General features: G+C 37.4%; 1 protein-coding gene across 2 annotated transcripts in view; it reads left to right on the top strand.

The window, feature by feature from the left end:
* The window catches only part of LOC122669123 (rho GTPase-activating protein 7-like), a 68,680-nt gene that overhangs the window by 15,360 nt on the left and 31,931 nt on the right, over window positions 1-21,389 (top strand). The window contains exons 8-14 of one of the 2 annotated variants that reach the window (XM_043865803.1): window positions 8,641-8,718; window positions 8,869-8,924; window positions 9,057-9,126; window positions 9,875-9,962; window positions 10,375-10,618; window positions 12,920-13,141; window positions 16,524-16,880. In XM_043865803.1, the coding sequence (XP_043721738.1) occupies window positions 8,641-8,718; window positions 8,869-8,924; window positions 9,057-9,126; window positions 9,875-9,962; window positions 10,375-10,618; window positions 12,920-13,141; window positions 16,524-16,880 (1,115 nt within the window). The remainder of the gene's footprint in view (window positions 1-8,640; window positions 8,719-8,868; window positions 8,925-9,056; window positions 9,127-9,874; window positions 9,963-10,374; window positions 10,619-12,919; window positions 13,142-16,523; window positions 16,881-21,389) is intronic. The other variant, XM_043865804.1, reaches the window with a different exon arrangement.

Raw genomic sequence — 21,389 nt, 5'->3', positions numbered from 1 at the left:
TTGAGCAAAACAATCCAAGCCTCGACACCACCTCCTTTTCCTTATCTTTGTAATACATTCCCAAATTTGGATCCAAAGTGTAAAGAGTAAATTCATTTTTTTTTTTACCTTTTTTCATAATGGAACGGTTGGGAGAAGTGATGTTAGGGGTATTTTTGGAAGATTAATTTTATTTTTTCTTGGGACTCATAAGCAATAACTACCTTTGGGGGATTAAGTAAATCTTTTCAAATTTTGAATGTAAAACAAATTTGAAACCAACTAAACTTGTAATTAATTTCTTTAGCTAGTAGATCTGGGCAATTTCCCCATAAAATTTTTGCTGTTATTTATCAAAAAGAAAAAAAAGGGGGTTGGTTTCACTTGGTATTTTCTTAGAGGGAACCATCAAACTACTTAGGAAGATGGTAGTGCACTAACTGGTATTTAAGTCTACGAAGGAAAGGTAAATCTTCTGAGCAAATGCTTTGTTCGGCATCTTCTTAGTTGTCGTTCAGGTTATGGTGGAGTCATGGATCTCACTAAGACTGGAGCTCAATCACCATACTTTTCTTTGTTGCCATGTTTGGGTTTGTTCATTTCTGTTTTGTCCTCAGTAGTTGAAGTCCTAAAATTTCTCAAGTTGGGCTGTAGATGTTTGAAGGGATATGAACTTCTAATTAGTTCATGATCTACTTGGTTAGAGCCTATTGAAGCCTTCTGAAGTAACCCAGAAAGTGGATTGCAGGGACAAGGGTCCCTGATAGGAGCAATCCCTTGGATCGGCCCAAACCTGATGGGGGACCCATATGCAGACAAAATGGATCCAATTAGGTTTTTGGGTTTAGTAGGATACAAAAACAACAAACTCAGCCTTATCCGAACTTAATGGGGTCGGCTACATAGATCCAACTACAACAAGTAGGGAACAGTGAAAGAGAATGAAGAGATGGGGAAAAGAGGGATGGGAAGTGTGATGAGACATGAAAATTGGAAAATGACAAATGAAAGATGGAAAACAGAAGAATAGTGAAATAAGAAATATGAAAGTAAGAGGAAAGAGGTACAGCCCAGCAGGTCAGGAGAATCTCAGCTAAATGGGATCTGCTACATGGATCTTTGCCCTCCAATAGGTTCTATCCAAGTTCATACTTGGTACAAGTCCTAGACTATGCATGTCCTTTCTCACAACTTCTCCTATGGTCATTTTAGGCCTGCCTCTAGCTCTTTTAGCTCCTTCAATCGGGATCATATCACTCCTCCTTACTGGGGCGTTCGTAGGTCTCCGTTGAACATGACCATACCACCTCAAACAAGTCTCTCGGAGCTTGTCATTGATCGGGGCAGCTCCCAAGTCAGCTCTAATACACTCATTCCTTACATTATCCTTCCTAGTTTTTCCGCACATCCATCTTAACATCCTCATCTTTGCTACACATAGTTTCTCAATATGACACTTTTTAACTGCCCAACATTTTGCCCCATACATCATTGCCGGTCAAACAACAGTCCTATAGTACTTTTCCTTAAGCTTTTGGGTTTAGTAGGATATCTTAGTTTATTTATTTATTTAGATTTTTATTTGTTGGATGGATTTATCTTTTAATTTTTTTTTTAGTTTAGGCTAAGTGGCGATATAGTTTGAGTCCCAATTTTATTTAAGTTTTAAACTCCAAGTTAGAGTCTAGTTTAATTTCAGTTTCAGATTACAATTAAGTGTTTATGAAAAGGAAGAAGAATGCACCAAAATACAGGTGCTGCACCAAACGCTAGTGGTTGTTTCTTGTTGTAAGTGAAAATTCCTCTTTAAATTCAAGTTTGTAACCGTCGTTTTACTCGTATTTGAGAATATTGAATGAAAAATTGAGTTCGTTGGTTGTAACCAAGAGCCGGTGAGTGTGTGCTCCCTTCCCTCTCTCTCTTTATTTCTTTTCTCTTCTCTCCCCTCTTCACTTGCCAGCAACTTTTCTCTATTGTTCTCTTTCTCCTCCTCTTCCTTTATTTCTGTTTCTGTAAATACCTACATCATTACTCTGTTTCTGGTTGTAGCATCAGCCCCATATTATTGGGTTGATCCCCTTAGTGTTTTGTCGTCTCCCACCTGAACTTTGGTTCCTTAGTATTTATCTTTGGAGTGATTCTGTAGCTGATCTCTGGTAGCATAACATTAATGGTTTGTATGAATCAAACCTGCAAACCAGGTTGCTTTAAAACCATCGCCAGACCCAGTTTTAGTCATTAAACTATATTTTTTTGCTTGATCTTTTGTATTCTGGGTGAATCGATTTCATATCTCTACAGGTTAGATATCCCTGCCTTAAATTTCGAGTGGATTGGATAGCTATTGGCAAAGATTCCTCACTTGAATCCAGTTTGGGTTCTCTGCTGGTTTTATACGATACTAGGAAGAAGACGACTTAATGTTTCCCCTTTCTTTGATCCAAAACCTTATCTCTTATTCCCGATATTAACCCTCATTTTCCTTCTTATTTTCTGTCATGTCTTTTAAATTCATTTAATTCCTAGTCCACCTTTCACTCACATGTTACACCCCATTACTTTGTGTTCCTTTTTTCTCATAGCTTGGTTGTAGTAAATTACAGCATTGCCCCTTTATCTTGTATTTGGGTTTTCTAATTGATTGGGTGGGCTCATAAGCGATCCGAGTCAGGTTTTTGAACTCTGTATCCGCATCAGTCCCCCTACTGCCTTGCATGGTATCTAATTAATGTATTCTGGTTTAGTAGATTTGTGAGTTTTTCATTAATGTTGATACTTGATAGTGCATACCTGTTTTAGGGGGTTGCATTGATGTAGCTCATATATGGGTTCGGTTTAATATAGGAAATTGGTAAATTCCCTTTTCTTCTGGAGCTAAATATTGAAGTATGATAGGCATTGTTGTTGTTTCTTTTTGGTTTTTGGAGGAAATGATATTACTTTGGATAAGTCCCATCTTCCATTCTCATGCAAGGGTAAGTAGTGGCTAGGGATGTCCCGATTCCTGAGCATCTGATATCTGATTTAGATGCCTGGATGCAGATAAGGTCCTTTTCCATATTTGATTTGGTTGTAGTGCCAAGTAGGACGAGTGAGTATAACGGGTGGATTTTCTAATGTATATGGATGCCTGAAACATAGACTAACCATAATTGAATTACACATACTGGGAGGGACCTGGCTTTTTCATATTTTAAAATAGCAATTGTTCAAGTGCTTTCTGCCTAATGTAATACTGTAATTGAGTAATCAAAACAGTACCACACAGAATCGTATCCCAAAGATTATAAAACCAGATTTGGGAGAAATCACACAAATCAAAATCAAGAGTTCAGATGGTGTCTAAACTCAGGTTGAGTTCAGCAAACAAGGAGTAGAACTCTTGCTTAAATTCTTAACTCTATCCATAACTCTATCCAAGGGCTGGATCAGAAGTTGTGAGTTAATCCTAGTAGCAAAATGAGAGGGCTATATCTTTAAATTCACCACTCAAAATAGAAATCGGAATAAGAAATATAATGAGCAATCAATTCTGATCTTAGGCCATAAAACTTAGCAATAACATATCAGTAAAACCAGAACTTGGATCAGTATACTGATGTTCAGAATATCAGTTAAGGAATAACTGCAGAATTGAAATATTGAAATAATCCAGATCAGCAGGTCTGATCTAGATCAAAATCTGGTCGAAGCCTTCCTCTAGGTTTGGGAACAACTCCTTAAAATTTGAGGATGATCTGATGGCCAGATTCCCTTAACTGAAATTCGTGTAATCTGGGCTTCACACCACAAGGTGGTTGGAAGGATCGAACAACAACCAGCCTTGATCGAACACAATCATCCTTGATCAAACACAGGGTTCTTCACCAATGGATTAGAAGAGCAACAGCATTTTTTCAAAATCATGGTTGAAGAAAATCTTCCCCATTTATGTCCTTTTATTGACAATAGAAGAAAGAGATAGAGTTGGAGTTGGTTAGGGAGACCCCTTAGCTGACTCTAACTGTATAAGACACAATACAAGATACAATCCCCTTTAAAGTCTACTAATCCTATGTCGACTTTAAAAGGAGATGTGGACTCAATTTAAAACAACTAAAAGACTCGACGTAAATTGAACCAATATTGGACCATGACTTAAATTGAATCCATCGGATCAATTTGGACTGAACCAAAGACACTTGACATAAAAGATCTTAAGTTAAAAACAGAATTAAAAGACTAAAAAAACTAGGCCACGGTAGGTTGGCCTTTCTTGATCTTCCTCGTGTGGTAGCTCTTCAGATCTGCAACACTACCTCTTTTCTTTCTTAATAAATCGTTATGAAAAAATTGTTCAATTGCTCCTTGTGTGCCACAGCTCATGTTGATATAGTAGAAGCATGTTGAAGTCTAACTTTGTCAAATGTCTGATAGGATTTGTGTTTCTTTTTGGAAAATGTCTTGGGGACCCCTAGGTCAGCCATCTGCAGGACCAAGACCCCCAATTTGGCTTGGGTGTCATGGAACAAAAAGTTCCTTGAGAATTGGCAATGAAATAGGGGATACAATATGCTGCAACGTAATTGTGGGGGTCGTGGTTGGTCCATTAGATAGCTGGCTCTGGTCCTCGTATCATTGCTCAGGCCCAATAAAGATAAAATTTGGAAAACATGAAGGGTTCAACTGCTCAAGGTTTTCAGATTCAGAGACCCAAAGGATGGCTGCAGTATTTAAGTATTCTACAATGAATCTGGTCATTTTCCTGAGCTTTCTGATATTCAAAATTCTAATCCTAATTGGATTATTGGAACATTATTTCCAAAATCATGTTGCCAAACTGGATCCTAAATTCTTTTTTGGCCAATGGGATCCTTCCTTTGTTCAGTATTGAGTGGGATCAATATATATATATATTTTTGGTGAATATTGAATACAAAATTCATTACCAAAACCCTGAAGGGAGGAGAAAGGAAAAGGGGGGGGGGGGGATACACAAAGAGAGGAAAAAAAGGGGGGGGAGGAACTATACAAGCCCAAGGCCAAGAGGGCCTAGCGAGGGGGTGAAAGATAGAAGAATCTAAGCCCCAGGTAACAACAATGAGCCTGTTCCTTGGGGAGTCAATAAGAGAGCCATGGGGGAGCGAGAGAAGCCAGGAGCTGACATCGAAGAAGATGGCTTTCCAAATCTGGTCAAGAGACCGAGAGTTGGCGGTCCATCTACGAAGGTTCCGCTCCATCCAGATATGGGATATAACAGCCCCGAACACAAGCTTGCAAATAGTATCGCAAATAGAGCTGCCAGAAAAGGGCCTAATAAGCCAAAACCACTCTCGAACAAAGGGAAGGGGGTGTCTACAGAGGGGCCAAATGGACTGTAAAGCTTCGTTCCAGCAAAGGATACAGAGGGGGAGACAGGGATGTGGGGAAGAAGGAGAAAGGATTGGGTGGGGAGGCAACGATTGAGGGATCTCCAGACAGTGATGGAGTGTCTAGGCATGTGGCCCTTGAACCAAACAAGATTATGCCAGGGGAATGCAGGGCCATGGGGTCTAACAAAATCCGAAGCAGAGTGGGAGCTAAAGATACCATTGTGGGAGGGGTGCCAGTTAACTTTATCCGAGTGAGTGGGATCAATTTATAAGGGCAAAGAAGAGAAAGGAGGCTAGATGGCTGATGATGCGGCTTAAAGTTGGTGGTTATGGTTGACGTTTATCTGTTTTTTGGTTAGATCTTAATGGCCTTTACTTGCTAGAGAGTGAGTACCAATTAAAAACAAACTAGAGGTTGAAATGGAGCCTATCCGCAGGGGAGGGAAGATTAAGTTCTACACTCAACGAAATTTATTTTTAGTTGTGTTTAAATATGAAATCAACTTCACTGGATGTTCTGCTGTCTGATTTATCTATGAACCTTAGAGGTTACACTTTGACGTCTTATTTGCTTATTGTAACCTTCTGATTGATCCTAAACGTAAAATATGATCTAGTCTAATTGATTCTAGAAAACATTAATAATTCTAAATTGCTTTCGTTTTTATGTATAGTATCACATATTTCAGATCCTGGATATGTTGCTTTGTACTACTATTGATGGACATGGAACCTATGAGAGCTAACTTGGGGCTACCTCATGGGAGGCGTTGACTGCCTTGACATGGCCTTCGTGAGGGTTCAACCATCTTCTCGTAACATGGTCCATAGAGAGGCATACTTGCTGTTGCATCAGTTGATATACATTGTTGTAGCCCTTAACAGCTCGAGCTTTTGGGATAAGAGGTTGTAACCAAGGTTCCAGGTTTCAGTTTCGAGTCTGGTTTCGACTAGGCTTGAAACTGAAAGTTTTCACGTTTGATGTTTCGAGGACCAATTGGCGAAATTAGGTCCTGAAACTTCGAGGAAACCTTATTTTAGGCCCTCCAAATATATTGGAACCTTTGAATTTTTAAAAAATACACAAAATAGTAGTTTGATTTTGGACCCTAGGTTGGTATTGTATGTTAATATGTTGTATGTTGTTGTGTACATTCTCTGATATGGCATATTCCACACAAAATTTAGTACTTGGAACATACTAAATTCAATTAAAACAACTAAAATATGCGTTAAGAATGAATAGACATAGAATTATAAACCATTTTATAATTATCATAGTTCGAAAACTCGTTTCGTTTCGGTGTTTCGGGCTGACCGAAATATCCGAAATATCCGAAATTTCGGTCGAAATTTTGCATTTTTCTATTATGTTTTGGTGGGTTTTAGACCAAGTTAAGGCCTGAAACTTCATGGAAACCCTATTTTAGGCTATCTAAACACATTTAAATGTTCGAATTGCAAAAATAGTCACCCAAAGTGGTGTTTTGGATTTGCACCATTGATTGGCAATGTACGGTCTAATCTTAATGTATAACTTAGTTAATTGCACATACACATTGTTTAAGACTTTAAGTACTAGAGGACATAATAAAATAATGATTAATAAGCAATTTAAACAAGTAAATTGACTTGGAAGTTGGAAACATAAAGTGAATGACTCAGAAGTCATAACTTAAGTCATAATATTAAGTAAAATAAGTAAATAACAAGTTAAAAAGATGATATCAATATGACAATATCCCCAATATTCCAATACAAGTCAAGTAGTCATCTAGTGACTCAAATGTTTACAAATATTCTAATAATAATTACTCCGACGTCCAGGATCGACCCCATTCATAGTCTGATGGAGCCGACGTGCATTGTTCTCCGGCTGTAGGACAAATGAATGCCACATCATAGTGTGGGAGAAGAAACGACCGAGACTAACGAGGAGAAAAAAACCCAAAAAAACCAGAGCTTGTTAAGTCTTGGTCGAAATTTTAACCGAGACTAACGAGTTTTGGTATTTATAAAGCTACTTTTGAAAAAAGAATCTCGATATTGATTTTGTCTCAAGATATCGCGAGATGGTTGAAATTTCGACCGAGTTTTTGCATTTTTTTTATTCGAGCTTGTGTTTCGTTTCGGTCAGGTCGAGATACTCCAAATATTCGAGATCTCGACCGAGATTTCGCGAGATTTAGTACTATGATAATTATCAAATGTTATAGATGGTTCATTATAAAAAGTCAAAGATATAGGAGTGAAGCATACAAAAAAGTCACCCCTTTTCCGACCAAGTATTTACCCTAGTTTTCGTAAAAAAATATTTTTGGGAAAAGTGATATACCTTCAAATTTGAATCTTGCACAAATCTTCTACAAATGCAGCAAATCGGTGCTTCCAATGCGTTCCACTACTGCCCAACAACTTGTTCCATGCTTGTTTGGGAGTGATTTGGCCAAATATCACAAAAAACCAACTTTCCCCAACCCTCAGAATCGAAACCCATGAAACCAAAGAAATTTGTTGAAATTTTGACCCATTTCGTACGATACTATGTAATTTGTATAAAAGGATTGTATCGTTTCGGTCGAAATGATACATTTCATTGAAACAATGAAATTTCGACTGAAACATTGCATTTCTTCCACCACGTGATGGTGTCACGTGTAGAGCCGTGTGTGTATTGGGGGGGGGGGGGGGCGGTGGTTGCATGTACAGGGGTTGTTGATATACTTTGTTGTAGCCCTTAACAGCTTGAGCTTTTGGGATAAGCGGTTGTAACAACATCTTGCAGGCCCACGAAGATAATCAATCTGTGAGCATGAGTTCTCTAGGTTTCCATTTTTTACTCCCTCTGTCCCATAAAGACTGTGTCCCCTTTTCCTTTTTGGTCTGTCCTGAGATCCAAATTGTTTTGTCCAGTATTCAAATCAAGTAATGGAGTTTTAATGAGTTCGATACATTACCCCTTTTCATTTTTAACACATTTCAAATTTGGAACAGTTAGTGGGAGCAATTATTGCACAGAAAATAAAATATTGAAAAATAAGTGGGTCTTCAAATGCTTTAACCGCTCTTAAAATTGTGATTTTTGAAGGAGGACAACACTGTGGGATGGAAGGGGTAATACTTTATATTTATTGTTTCATCTAATTATTTTTGTATGAAAATGATTGTATGTTTTATATTTCCAAAATCTTAATCATAAATACACATACTTGCTTTCAGCCAATTATATATGCTGTTTCAAAAAGAAGAAAATCAAAATTAATTGCTTATGCATTTGTTTGAACTAGTTGTATACTATTTTGTTTGACAGGAACTAAAGTAGAAGGAATCTTGCGGCAGTCTGCAGATGTAGAGGAGGTTGAACGAAGGGTTCAAGAATATGAACAAGGTATTCATGTGTGTCTTGACTTTGATTATAACTCAGGAAAACATTTTTATTTGGTATTGTTACTTGGGTTTTCTTTGCTGTGACATGGTTATTTTTGACCTGTTTTTGTTGCTGCCTTTTAATATGGGATTCCCTTTTCCCTTGTTATAGGTAGGAATGAATTCAGTTCTGATGAGGATGCTCATGTTGTTGGTGACTGTGTGAAGGTATTTATTTTCCTTAATATCCCATTGTGTACAGTTTTTGTGGTTGCATTTATTACTCCCTTGAATTTATAATTAAAAAATTGCTTTTGAATATCTAAAGTGGTATGTTGACCTTTGTTTCTTGGTTTGCAGCATGTTCTTCGGGAGCTACCTTCATCTCCAGTTCCTGCATCCTGTTGCACTGCATTACTAGAGGCATACAGTAAGTTAAATAAGTTCTTTTTTCCCCTCATTGTTTTTCATAGTTTTTTGCTCTCTTTTGCTGGACACATTTTTTATCCAATGGATGGTTTAGTTTAAATTTATCTCTTCTGTTCTGCTCTTCTAAATTATAATTTTGCATGATGAATATTTTTGGTTGTTTGACATTGTACTTTCTTCTTATATTTGTTTACTAAAATATTATTCTAATGTGTATTTATATGATGGAGATTTGTTATGGAGACTGCAGAAAAAGAGGAAAGGTTCTGCTTGTCTTGACATCCTGGCAAAAATATTTTTCTAGGTCTTTGAATGATTCATCAACCTTTTTGAGGTGTTAAAACGTGGTTGCTTTTTCGTGAATGATTAGCTATGATTTTAATTTGAGTATGCTGAATTGCTATTGACCATGAACAAGATTTCCTCATTGGAGATGAGCAATTCTCAGCCCCTAAACTATTTCTGTTAGATATAATAAGCTCTCTATTCTCAACACAATATATCATGTGTTGATTTGACTTCTATGTTTATACTGGCAATTTATATATATATATACACACACACACCTAGGCACCTTCACCGCCTTGACAACTATGCACATGAGTAGCAAAGCCAGATTTTTTGGCTAAATTTGAATGCGTAGATGTTTTAGACAATCTTGTACTCTAGACTGATTCTGCAGTTTCTTAATTCTATTTCTTTTTGTTATAACTGTGGATTTAGCATTCAGTTGTTTTCTTCTTGTGAAGGAATTGAAAGGAAAGAGGCTCGGGTTAATGCTATGCGGTCCGCAATATTAGAGACGTTTCCAGAACCAAATAGACGATTACTCCAAAGGTATGATGATTATTATTACTATTACTATTATGGCTTAGAGAATGGACTAGACCTCTTGGGCTTTGGTTTCTAAAGCCTATCATGTCTGTTTAAGTGTTTAACCATCCTAATGCGACTGTATGAAGAAGCCTCCTGGTCCTGGCCTTCATTATTGTGGTAATTCATCTGTTGGGGTTGCATCTCCTGGTAGCATTGGCTACTCAGAAATGAGTGATTTATCTCAGCTCAGACTAACCTACCATTTTTGTTATGGTTCTGAGGCGGAGTGGTCAAGTTTTATTTTATTTTTATATGGACATCATTTTGGTTTTTATCTTTGCTGTATAAGGAGTGACAACATTTCACTAATTCAGTAGTTGCCTCACTTTCTTACCTCGGGTTTGATTTCTTACTTGGGATTACATTTTCACAGAATTCTGAAAATGATGCACACTATTGCTGCTCATGCGTCTGAGAATCGGATGACTCCATCTGCTGTCGCTGCTTGCATGGCACCCCTATTACTGCGCCCACTTTTAGCTGGTGAATGTGAGTCGGAGGATGACTTTGATTTGAATGGTGATAATTCTGCTCAGCTTCTTGCTGCGGCAAATGCTGCTAATAATGCTCAAGCCATTGTTGCAACTCTTTTGGAGGAGTATGAGAATATATTTGATGTAAGGTTTTTTCTACCAGTAGTCATTATTTTTCTAAATCTGTGTATTGCTTGTGTAGCACTGGTTCTTAAATCGCAATTCAGCTTACCTAGCTGTATGTTTTCTAAACCAGAGATGGTGAAATAGATTTTCTACATGTTTGACTAAACTTTGTCAAAATTTTCAAGTGTCATGATAGTCTGTTTCATGAGCTTGAGGAACTCAATATTTTCTGTTTTAAGAACTAGAATTTTTTGGGGAGAAACATTGAATTTAAGTCATGATAACTTACTGAGTTGATAAGTAAGTGAGAATGACGGCCCATGGAGATTTGTGCTTGTTATTGGGTTCATCAGGCTCTTGGCTTCACAAGTGAATCCCTCTGTCCAATGGAAGCCAAGACAGTAAACAAAGGCTAATCTTGTGGCCAGCCAGGGAATAGTGAGGCTGAGATGGTGTTCCGAGAATGCCTCTCCTTTATGAGAGATGATAGGAGTCGTATCAAAATATATTCTTTAATCTTCATGCTGCTGTCTTTTCTCTTCAGGTGGCTTATTAGGTGGCACTTAGCCCTTAGCTTGGGCATTACCATAATTTCTTTCTCTTTATCAATACAATTTTTTTTATTCATAAAAGAAAAGCAAAATCCTAATGAAGAGCTTACTGCTCTTTAACTCCTAGAATGTGCCAGAAGAGAACCCTTTATAGCTTAATTCTAACTCCACTCCAATGCAAGGTTTTAAGTCTCAATAAATATCGATCGTATCGGTCTGATAGGTATTGAGTTTTGGCCTGTTGATGCTGTGACAGTTTATCAAACCTGTAAATCAGCACTTATAAAGGAGAGAGATGGAAGATGAAGAGAATAAAGGGAGAATACAATGGAGAGGAAGATGTTAAGCTAGAGCCACGATGGGAAAGAGTTGTTGTTATTCTCCATCGTGGTCTAGCTGCCTCTGTATATATAATTATATATTGACTTAAAAAATATACTCTTGGTAGGAAACCTACTAAGAGTTAAAGTCTAAGACTCTAAATGTCACCTAAGTCCAATTACAATAGAAGTAAAGGAACTAAAGACCAACTACAACACAAACACAACCACATTATCCCACGGTACAGATACGAAACATGGGAAAAAAGGTCCTATTTATTGAACCTTAGCGTACGAAGTAATACAGGTCAATACATAAGCATATGTATCGAGACACTATTCTGTTTGTTGAGGTATATTAGAAGCAGCAGAGACGAAGATAGCAGTGGCGGTCATCATTGTTGAGGGAACTCCTGAGTTGCAGAAGCGAGAGTGAAACGGGGACGGAAATGGGGATGAAGCGTTGATAAAAAAATGTGATAAAATGAATGAAGGACCAAGGCTGAACACATAGATCCTAACTAAAAAGTGTTCATATAGAATCATTTATTAAAAATACCCCCTTTGAAACTGAAATTTCTTCATTTTATACAACAGTCCTTTCATATTTATAAACAAAAGGAACCAAATTTCTTATTTTACAGAAAAGATCCTATTTGGAATTAAAATTAAGGGTGTGAGTAATGGTTTACACCTAAACCTCCCCTTCGAATTTTTATGTATTGTTTGGGAATAAAATATATTGCATAAATAAGGATCTTTAAGTTTTATTTTATTTTCAAATGATGTGAAATTAAAAAAAAATTGTCGATAAATGTATTTTATTGTTCATGTCCTACATAGCTTGTGATGACGTTTATGGTGTATTATTCTTAAAAACATGTTTTGCATTGATCTGTGCGTATCTTAAGTGTATTCAGCATCTCTTAGAGTCTCTCCGGTGCACCCCTTAAAATTTCCTCTGAGGTACACTACTGACCGATCACTGATATTTTAAACCTTGCTTCAATGTTTAAGCTCTTTAACCAACATCGTAGTCTTCAACACACATGATCATACTCTTATTTTCTCACAAATCTTGTCCTATTTCGTGATGGGTCCTGATCCTGGACATGAGACACAAGGTGAGTTATGCCGTAACCCATGTACATGCCCCGTGGCCCTAGATCCAGGATACTTCGTCATTCAAAATATAAAGGGTGCTTTTTGGGATCTAATTGTTTTATCTTTCACCTTTATGTGAGCTCTCTCAATTTCTTTTATTATTTTTACATTTTCTTTATATTTGTATTATGTGTACCACAACGATTGTGAAGCTGGTATTTTAATACTGTGATATTTTCTGAATCGGATTTTTTTTGTCATATTAGGTGGTCTCTATTTTCTCTGTCTTATTGTTTAGCTTTCTTTCTGGCTTTGTGTAACTATTTTACATTCCTTTATGTCAGGATGATAATCTACACAGGTGCTCCATTTCAGCTGATTCTCAGATAGAAAACAGTGGGAGTGAGGACTCGACTGATGATGAGAATGTCGATCTGAAAGATAATGGATACCATGATGCCGAAAATGAAGTTGATCAAGAGATGGATGATGTTCATGACCGTGTACTCAGTGGAAAATTGTGTGAAAGCAGTGGTTCGGCTGCTAGTGATCTCTATGACTATAAGGTCTTTAATCTTTCCTGTGAATTATTGGTGTGTATATATTATATATGTTGTAAGGCCAAACTCTGAGATCTTAATGATCCTGAGATTTAAGTACTTTATCTGATCTGCTTTTGTAGATTATACTGCATCTTGGAAAGTTATATCCAGATTTACCAAAAAAAAAAAAAAAAAGAAAGTTATATCCTACTGCAAACTGATGAATGTTGCACTTCCTAGTTTCTTACAGTACTGTGTATTTTTCTGTAATCTTCTTTGCAATTTACGCAGGCATTCCTTTTCTAATTCTTCGACTACATATAGTGTTTTTTATAATTTCTGTGATCTATACTATTGTAATTTGTCTAGATGTACTACCTACTGGGTAATCTAATACAGAAGGTAAGCAGAATTAGTGACCCTTGGATCTGCATGTAAGTAGCTTGTTATACAGTTTTGTCTGTGAGAAATTTCATATGAGTCTTGTTCTCATTGACCTTCCTATGGGAACGATAAGGAAGTTTATTTATTGTTGTTATCATTTTAAAATATGGTAGGGTGATACATTCATTTTGATTTGACTGTCCAAAGGTAGTACAGTTTGAACTTAAAAGAGGATCGATTCTATTAAGGGAGAAGTAATTTACAGCAACAAAGAAGGAGAAGAAGAGGAGAAGAGAAGAGAGGAAGAAGAAGAAGAGAGATTGGGAGAATAATCGATTATGTGTGTTGAGTGATTCTCAAAACACATATTCACTTCATTAATCATTTCTAAGAATTACATAGACCTCCCTAGGGAGGTAAATAGAAATAAGAAGAAATAACAGAAATACAACTTAACCATGTCTAGTAATAAGACAATGACAGAACAATCCTTATACAACCATTCTAATAACTCTAACAAGTACCCCTTGACCCAATTAGTGATTGATGGGATAGAACTTCAGCTCATTTAAGGGGCTAACACCTTAGGCAAATCCTATCTAAAACCAAACACAAGCTGATTCTGAAGATCCTTGAAGAAACCAGGGCTGAACCCTGTCCAGCTTCGTTGAGGATTATTCCAATTTTTTTTTTCTGACATTACCCAGATTGTCAGGCTAACTTCCATCTACCCTTGTGTTGTTGAGGAAAGAGAATTATGGGATGACCGAGCAGGTGGTTCACCATAATGGGTGGCAAAAGTGTGTTTGTTCTTCTGTGGGATGTGTACAACAACAACAACAACAACAACAACAACAACATCCCAACTTAATGTGGTTGGCTACATGGATCCAACTACAACAAAGTAGGACAACAACAACAACATCCCAACTTAATGTGGTTGGCTACATGGATCCAACTACAACAAAGTAGGGAAAATAGGGATAAAAAGGAAAAATAATAGAAAAAGTCTGCTAAATTGGAAGAGGAAAGAGGACCGCCTAGTAAGTCAGGAAAATCTCAGCTAAATGGAGTCTGCTACATGGATCCTTGGCTTCCAATAGGCTCTATCTGAGGTCATACTTGGTACAAGCCCTAGGCTATGCATATCCTTCCTCAAGACTTCTCCTATGGTCATTTTAGGCCTACCCCTAGATCTTTTAGCTCCGTCAATAGGGATCGTGTCACTCCTCCTTTCTGGGGCATCCTTATGCCTCCGTTGAACGTGGCCATACCACCTCAAACGACTCTCTCGGAGCTTGTCATTTGTCGGGGCAACTCCCAAGTCAGCTTTAGTATGCTCATTCCTTACTTTATCCATCCTAGTCTTTCCGTACATCCATCTTAACATCCTCATCTCTGCTACTCAAAGCTTCTCAATATGACACTTCTTAATTGCTTAACATTCTGCCCCATACATCATAGCCGGTCGCACAACAGTCCTATAAAGCTTTCCTTTAAGCTTTAGAGGAATACCGAATACGTCGGTCACACAGCACTCCGGACGCACCTCTCCACTTCATCCATCCCACTTTAATTCTTTGCAAAACATTGTCCTCTATGTCACCTTCTTTATTTATGATTGACCCCATATATCTAAAATAGTTGCTTTGCGGTTCTCTCTTTCCCCAATTCCCTCCATGTTAGTATCTATCATAGAATGACTAAAGTTACACATCATATACTTCGTCTTTGATATCGATATCTGTTACACATCATATACTCCGTCTTCCGTGGGATGTGTACATAATATAAATGTTCTCCTCAAGAGGTTAGTGGAGGGTGACAACTTTCAGGAGGAAACTTTTAGGTTAAAAGATGAGGATTAGGCATGCAAAAGACCCTAGCTCGCCTGAAAATTTCCAGGCTTGGGTTGGGTTAAGGTTGGAAAACCCACCGGAGCCTGATTCACATTAAAATATAGCATGTATATATGTACATAACTTCAGATATTAACACAAGCTATTTGGGTGTTTTGATGGTATATCCTATGGACTACAATCCTTCGGGCTATCTTTGAAGCCCACCTAGTGTCCTTTACTCCCCTTAGTAACTATGTATACCGTTTGGGCTGTTTGGGTCGAGCTGGGCTAGGGTTGGCATATACAAGCTCGGCTTCGGGCCTGGGTTTTTAGCATGTGGGACCCGGCTCAACATGCTCTAATTTTTAGAATGGTAGGTCGGAGGCCTATAGCTAGTCTCTATCTTCTACAATGTGATAGCGTGGCTTTTAGAACTTTGGAAAGATTGGGGCTTCATGAGTGCTTCAACATTAAGAATAGGAATCAAGGATCTTAGCTTGCTTGACTTATTTTAAGTAAATAGCTACTCTTAGATACAGTTGTATGCTTAATACTGATGCAGTAACCATAGCTCAAAATGTCGTTTAGTTTCGGTCGAGTCGAAACGAAATGCAATATCGAATTGAAAAAATGCAATATTTCGGAAATTTCGGTCATCTCATTTCGGAAATTTCGGAAATCGCGGACTAAAAAAGGCACTGTTTCATCGAAATTTTGGTTATTTCAGTATTTTACACCCACAAATGGCCAAGCAAAACTCTTAGAAAAAATACAATATTTCGGCGAAATTTTGGTATCTCGGAAATTTCAGTCTGGCCGAAATGGCCTTCCGAAATGAGATTTAATACTATGGCAGTATCTACGCATAGGATTTGGAGTGGTTAAGTCTGTTAGAATAGAGCTGCTAGATGGGTAGTTTTCTGTTGTTAGTCACCCAAATGAAGGATGATACTTGGTTTACACCTTGCCAGATTAACTATTATCTATTGGTGTAGTAATGCCTGATAACATGTTCTGAAATTTAGGATTCTATTTTTTCTGTTCTTAGTTAAATAGAAATGGACTTCCAATGAAAACTCTGCAAGTTTCTTCTCACTTTGTTGTTTTGTTTCTTTCCATTACTTATTTCTTCTTGCTAGTTGTTTGTTGATCAAGAGTGTGCTTGTTTTATGGATGCATAGGCATTTGGAGGTAATGATTCGGATCTTGAATCCCCTAAAGAAATTCACACTTCAGCGACAAATCTGAAGGAACTTGTAGATTCTCACAAGTCACTTAGAGATTCCAATATTCATTTTAACGAGCAGCAAGGAATATTCAGAAAAGGTGGTGATAATGGCACAATGACAGAGATGGATACTCCTAGTATTTTACCAGCCAGTGACTCTCATCGATCCATGGGGGAGCTTCTGTCTTCGATGGATCTAGGACTCCATGCACCTGTGCCTGAACCTGATTTATGTGTGGAAAAGCCTGCGAATAAATTAAGCGGATCCAATCTCAATGTGAAACGATCAGTCTTTTGGGGAAGAAGTAATGTGAGTTGTCCTGGTGTCTATCTGATTTATGGTCAATGAATTTCACTTGGTTAACAAAAGAAATGCTATACTCTACCTGTTTGGTTACGATTGCTCTTTAAGTTTCTGATGTGTTCTCCTTGAGTGTTTCTTCAAGATTCTCTTTGTTAGGCATTGGCCAAATTCTTCAATTTTGGTGTTTCTTACTATGTTAGAATATTATGCCTTACTAGGCTCCAAGTTTAATTTATGTTTTGCCCCTGTAGCCTTGACTATGTGTGTGTGTGTGTATATATACATACATAGTTGTCAAGGTGCTAGGCGATCCAAGGCGTTTGAGGTGCTTCCTAAGCGCTTAGGCAGCGCCTAAGCAGTGCCTAGGCGGTCTAAATCGCGTTCCATTATTATTGTTTTAATATATCAATTATATACTTATATTTACTGCTAAAATAGTCTAATAGCATAACAAATTGTAATATTCTCATTAAAAAACAAGTAATAATTAAGATTTAAGAAGTAACTAAAATAAGAACCACGATGCCAATTATAAACATATTGCAATATTCATTGAAAAAAAAAAAATGAATAAATTAAGACTATCACAACATATAAAAAAGAACTATAAATATAAAGAAAAAAAGATGAACAGGAAGAAGAATCTATCAATAAATGCTAATTTAACAGCCATTACACTTTACAGCATAGGTACAGTAGAAGAACAAAGGGAAAAAAAGGTGCAGGAGGAGGAGAACATGAATGGGAAGAAGAATCTACTGCAATCAAGGTGCCGCTGGTCAAGAAGAAACAGCAGACTGGAGAAAAAGGGGGGAAAAAAAAAAAAACTCAACAGATGAATAGATGTTGTAGGAGGAAACAAAGAACAATGAAAAAAAATGGAGAACAATACGAAGAGGAAGAACAGAGAAAAAAATCGCAAAAGAGAAGAAGAGAACTTACTGGAGAAAATCTAAGGTTGCAGTCGTCACCGGAGCCAGGTTTGTGGTTGCCGGAGTCGCTGGAGCTGGAGCTTGAGCAGAAAAATAACTGAAACAATCAGAATAAAGAAAAGAAAAAAAAAACCGAGAATAGTCGAGGTCGGAGGAGGGGAAGAAGAAGAACAAAGAAAAAAAAATCCCTAACAGAGAAGAAGAAGAAGAAGAAGAAGAAGATAGCTTACAGGATCATCAGAGCCTAGTTCGTAGCCAGAGTCGAGGGTTTCATTTGATATATTTTTGCCTTTAGGTGATTCTGTGTAAAGCAGTGTACAATAATAACATATACAACCCAATAGAAACATAACAAATAGAATAAAACATAAAAAAATAATAAAAAATAAAATAGTGTCTTGAAATTAAAGCGCCTTGCCCCCAAGATTTCCGCTGGGACGCCAATGCAGTGCCTTGACAAGTATTTGTGTGTGTGCATATATATATATATATATTATTTCTTTTCGGGCTATAGAATCCAAATATATGAGACCTAACATTAATGGAATACTTTAACTACTCAACTCAACTTAATTAGTTAACATCAATATAGGGTACACTATAAATTAGTACTCAGTTATTTGTTCATATTAGAAGTTCAAAACATTGGCATATTGCAGTACAAATCTAAGAAACCATAAACATGATAATAAAACCATGTTATTCCAGTTCTCGTAGTTTGGAGAATAAAAGATACTATTTATAGTGAACTATTGTGATGAATCAGGGATGTGGTATATCTAGCATTGGAAACCAGTTGCTGTCTTTAACTTATTTAGTTATTTATTTGTTTGTTTCGAGTTGTGTTCTCCTGTATATTTGTTTTGGGAGTGGTTCTGAATTTTGTAAAGCTCTTCATTTGATAGAAAAGTGTTTCATGTCCTAAGCCATGATCAGCTCTAAGCCCTTATTTGTTTGCACTTGTCATGGATGATTTAACCAGACACATCCAAGATGAGGTCCCTTGGTGTATGCTTTTCGTTGATGATATTGTTTTGATAGATGAGACAGTGGAAGGGATTAATGCAAAGTTGGAGTTATAGAGATCAAGCTTGGAATCATGAGGTTTTAAGTTAAGCAGAACAAAGACAGAATATATGAGGTGTAACTTCAGTCAAACTAGAAGAGGTGATGAAGTGGTGAAACTTGAGGAGAGAGAGTTACCACGAAGCGAATGCTTTAGATACCTGTGATCAACCATTAACAAAGAAGGTGATATAGAGGATGATGTCTCCCACAGAATTAAAGTAGGATGGCTGAAGTGGAGAGGTGCTTCAGGAGTGTTATGTGACAAACGCATGCCTGTTAAGCTCAAGGGGATATTTTACAGGACAGTAATAAGACCGGCCATGACTTATGGGGCGGAATGTTGGGCAGTTAAGAAAGAGTAATATAGATAAGATGAGCGTAGTAGAGATGAGGATGTTGAGAAGGATGTGTGGCAAGACCAGGAGAGATAGAGTAATAAATGATTGTATTAGAACCGAACTGGGAGTTGCACCAATCCCAGAGAAGCTCCGTGAGAGCCGCTTGAAGTGGTATGTTCATGTACAACGGAGACTTATGGATGCACTGGTAAGGAAGAGTGACCAGTTTCAGTTTGACGGAGCTAAAAGAGGTAGGGGCAGGCCTAAATTAACTATTGGAGAAGTGGTAAGAAAGGATATGCATGTGGTAGGGCTCGATCCTAGTATGACAGCAGATAGAGTGGTGTGGAGGACAAAGACCCGTGTAGCCGATCCCCTGTAGGGGTATGTTCCTGGGATGCTGCTTTGACTATTGCTTGGATTTGTTCTTTTACTTATTGTGTTTTTTACTTCCTTTTACTCCTCTTACTTCCCTTTTGCTTCTCTTATTTCTATTACTGTCATAACCTCCATTGGATCCATGTAGCCGACCCCATTTAGTTGGGATAAGGTTATGGTTGTTGTTGTTGTAGAAAAGTGTTTCATGTAAAAAGGGAAAGTTTTCCAGCATGCCCACCGTTTTTCTGCCATGTGGGTTGGTGATCTGGTAATCTGACTGTTGGAGAGTGGGGAATGGGTGGTCCACCTATCAGATTTCATGGATTATCTCAATTCTATGGCTGGGATTTTCTCCCTGATTTTGTTTGCAGAGGGGTTCAATGGGGTTTCATGGTGTTCAAGGTTTCAGGTTTAACCATTTTTCAGTTTTCAGGGGTCATGGTTTGAGGTCTAAATTCTAATGGTTTACCCAGACTGTATGGAGATCTGAACTAAGATCTTTCCAAATTAATGTTAAATTACAATGTTTATGAGGGTAACATATAAAATATGAATGGGATTTTAGAAGTGAGATAGTTTGCTTTTAAGCTCTGAAATGTTTTAAGTTTTTAAACTCTTAAATGCTTTATAGTGTGCATTTTTTATTTCTCTTTAAATCTAATATTTGAGATGGGTTCCTTTTTTCTTTTAGCTATGCAAGGATTTTTCACTTTTGCAGACTGAGGATCTTTTTCATTATTAAAATAAAAAAAATGAAAATATGGAATAAAAGGTGGGTGATGTAGATCGATGGAGGTTTAAGGGAAATCAGGAACAGCCTGTCCAGATTCTCCCCCCACCCCCCCCCACTCCATGTCAAACCAGCATATTTTGGCCCATATTCTAATATTTCTTAGGCATCGACCAGCACCAATTTTGGTTGATATTTTTACATTTTTAGTGGGGCCCAAGCCAGCTTGCGTGGAGAATATTTTCTAGGGTGTATTGACTTGCGCGGAAGATATAGGTCTTCTAGAGGATATGAAGCTGAATATATTGGAGGATCTTCTAGAAGTTATGAAACTGTCATCTACTGCCTTGTTTATTTGGTTACTATTTTATTAGTTTCTATTTTTGTGCGCTTAGTCATTAGCATAGTTAGACTTTATTTAGTTTCTATTTTGTCATTCTCTCCAATAGCCAAGGGGGAGTTCCTAATTTTGTAATCATGGCAGTTTTATTAATAAAAGAGAGGGGCTGTTATTGACGCAGGCGGAAGATTCAGATCTGTAATAGAGAGATCAGATCAAATTTATAGGGAGATTAGGGATAGGATAAAGGGAGAAGATGATGTTTCAAGATCAGATTCTGGTCTTGATGAAGAGAGAAGAAGAGACTGGGGGATGAGAGGGAGTATTGGGAGAGAGAGGAGAAGAGATGAAATTGAGAGGGGGAGAGAAAAAAGAGAAGATGTCAAGGAGAGGGGAAGGGATAGAAGGTGATCAAACACACCTGCTGTTTTCCAATGAAATCCAATATTCAATTTATTCTTCATATCTTGTTTTCATTGTTTGATTACATGAGTATATAAAGAAAATAAAGATAACTCGTGGACTCCAGCATTAATCACCTAGAAGCTATCTCCAATAAAGCATTAAATTACCTAGAAACTAATACCAAGTGAAATTAATTACTAAACACAAACTTTTGGACTCCTACATAGAAAACTTAAAAGACCCAACTTGAAAAATGAAAAATCTAATTAAAGCACCTAGAAAAAGAAATCAACTCATTAACTAAGCCTAGGAAAATGAAGACAC

The sequence above is a fragment of the Telopea speciosissima genome, chromosome 7 (assembly GCF_018873765.1).
Source record: "Telopea speciosissima isolate NSW1024214 ecotype Mountain lineage chromosome 7, Tspe_v1, whole genome shotgun sequence".
Lineage (NCBI taxonomy): Eukaryota > Viridiplantae > Streptophyta > Magnoliopsida > Proteales > Proteaceae > Telopea > Telopea speciosissima.
This window is presented reverse-complemented; position numbering and strand designations above follow the sequence as displayed.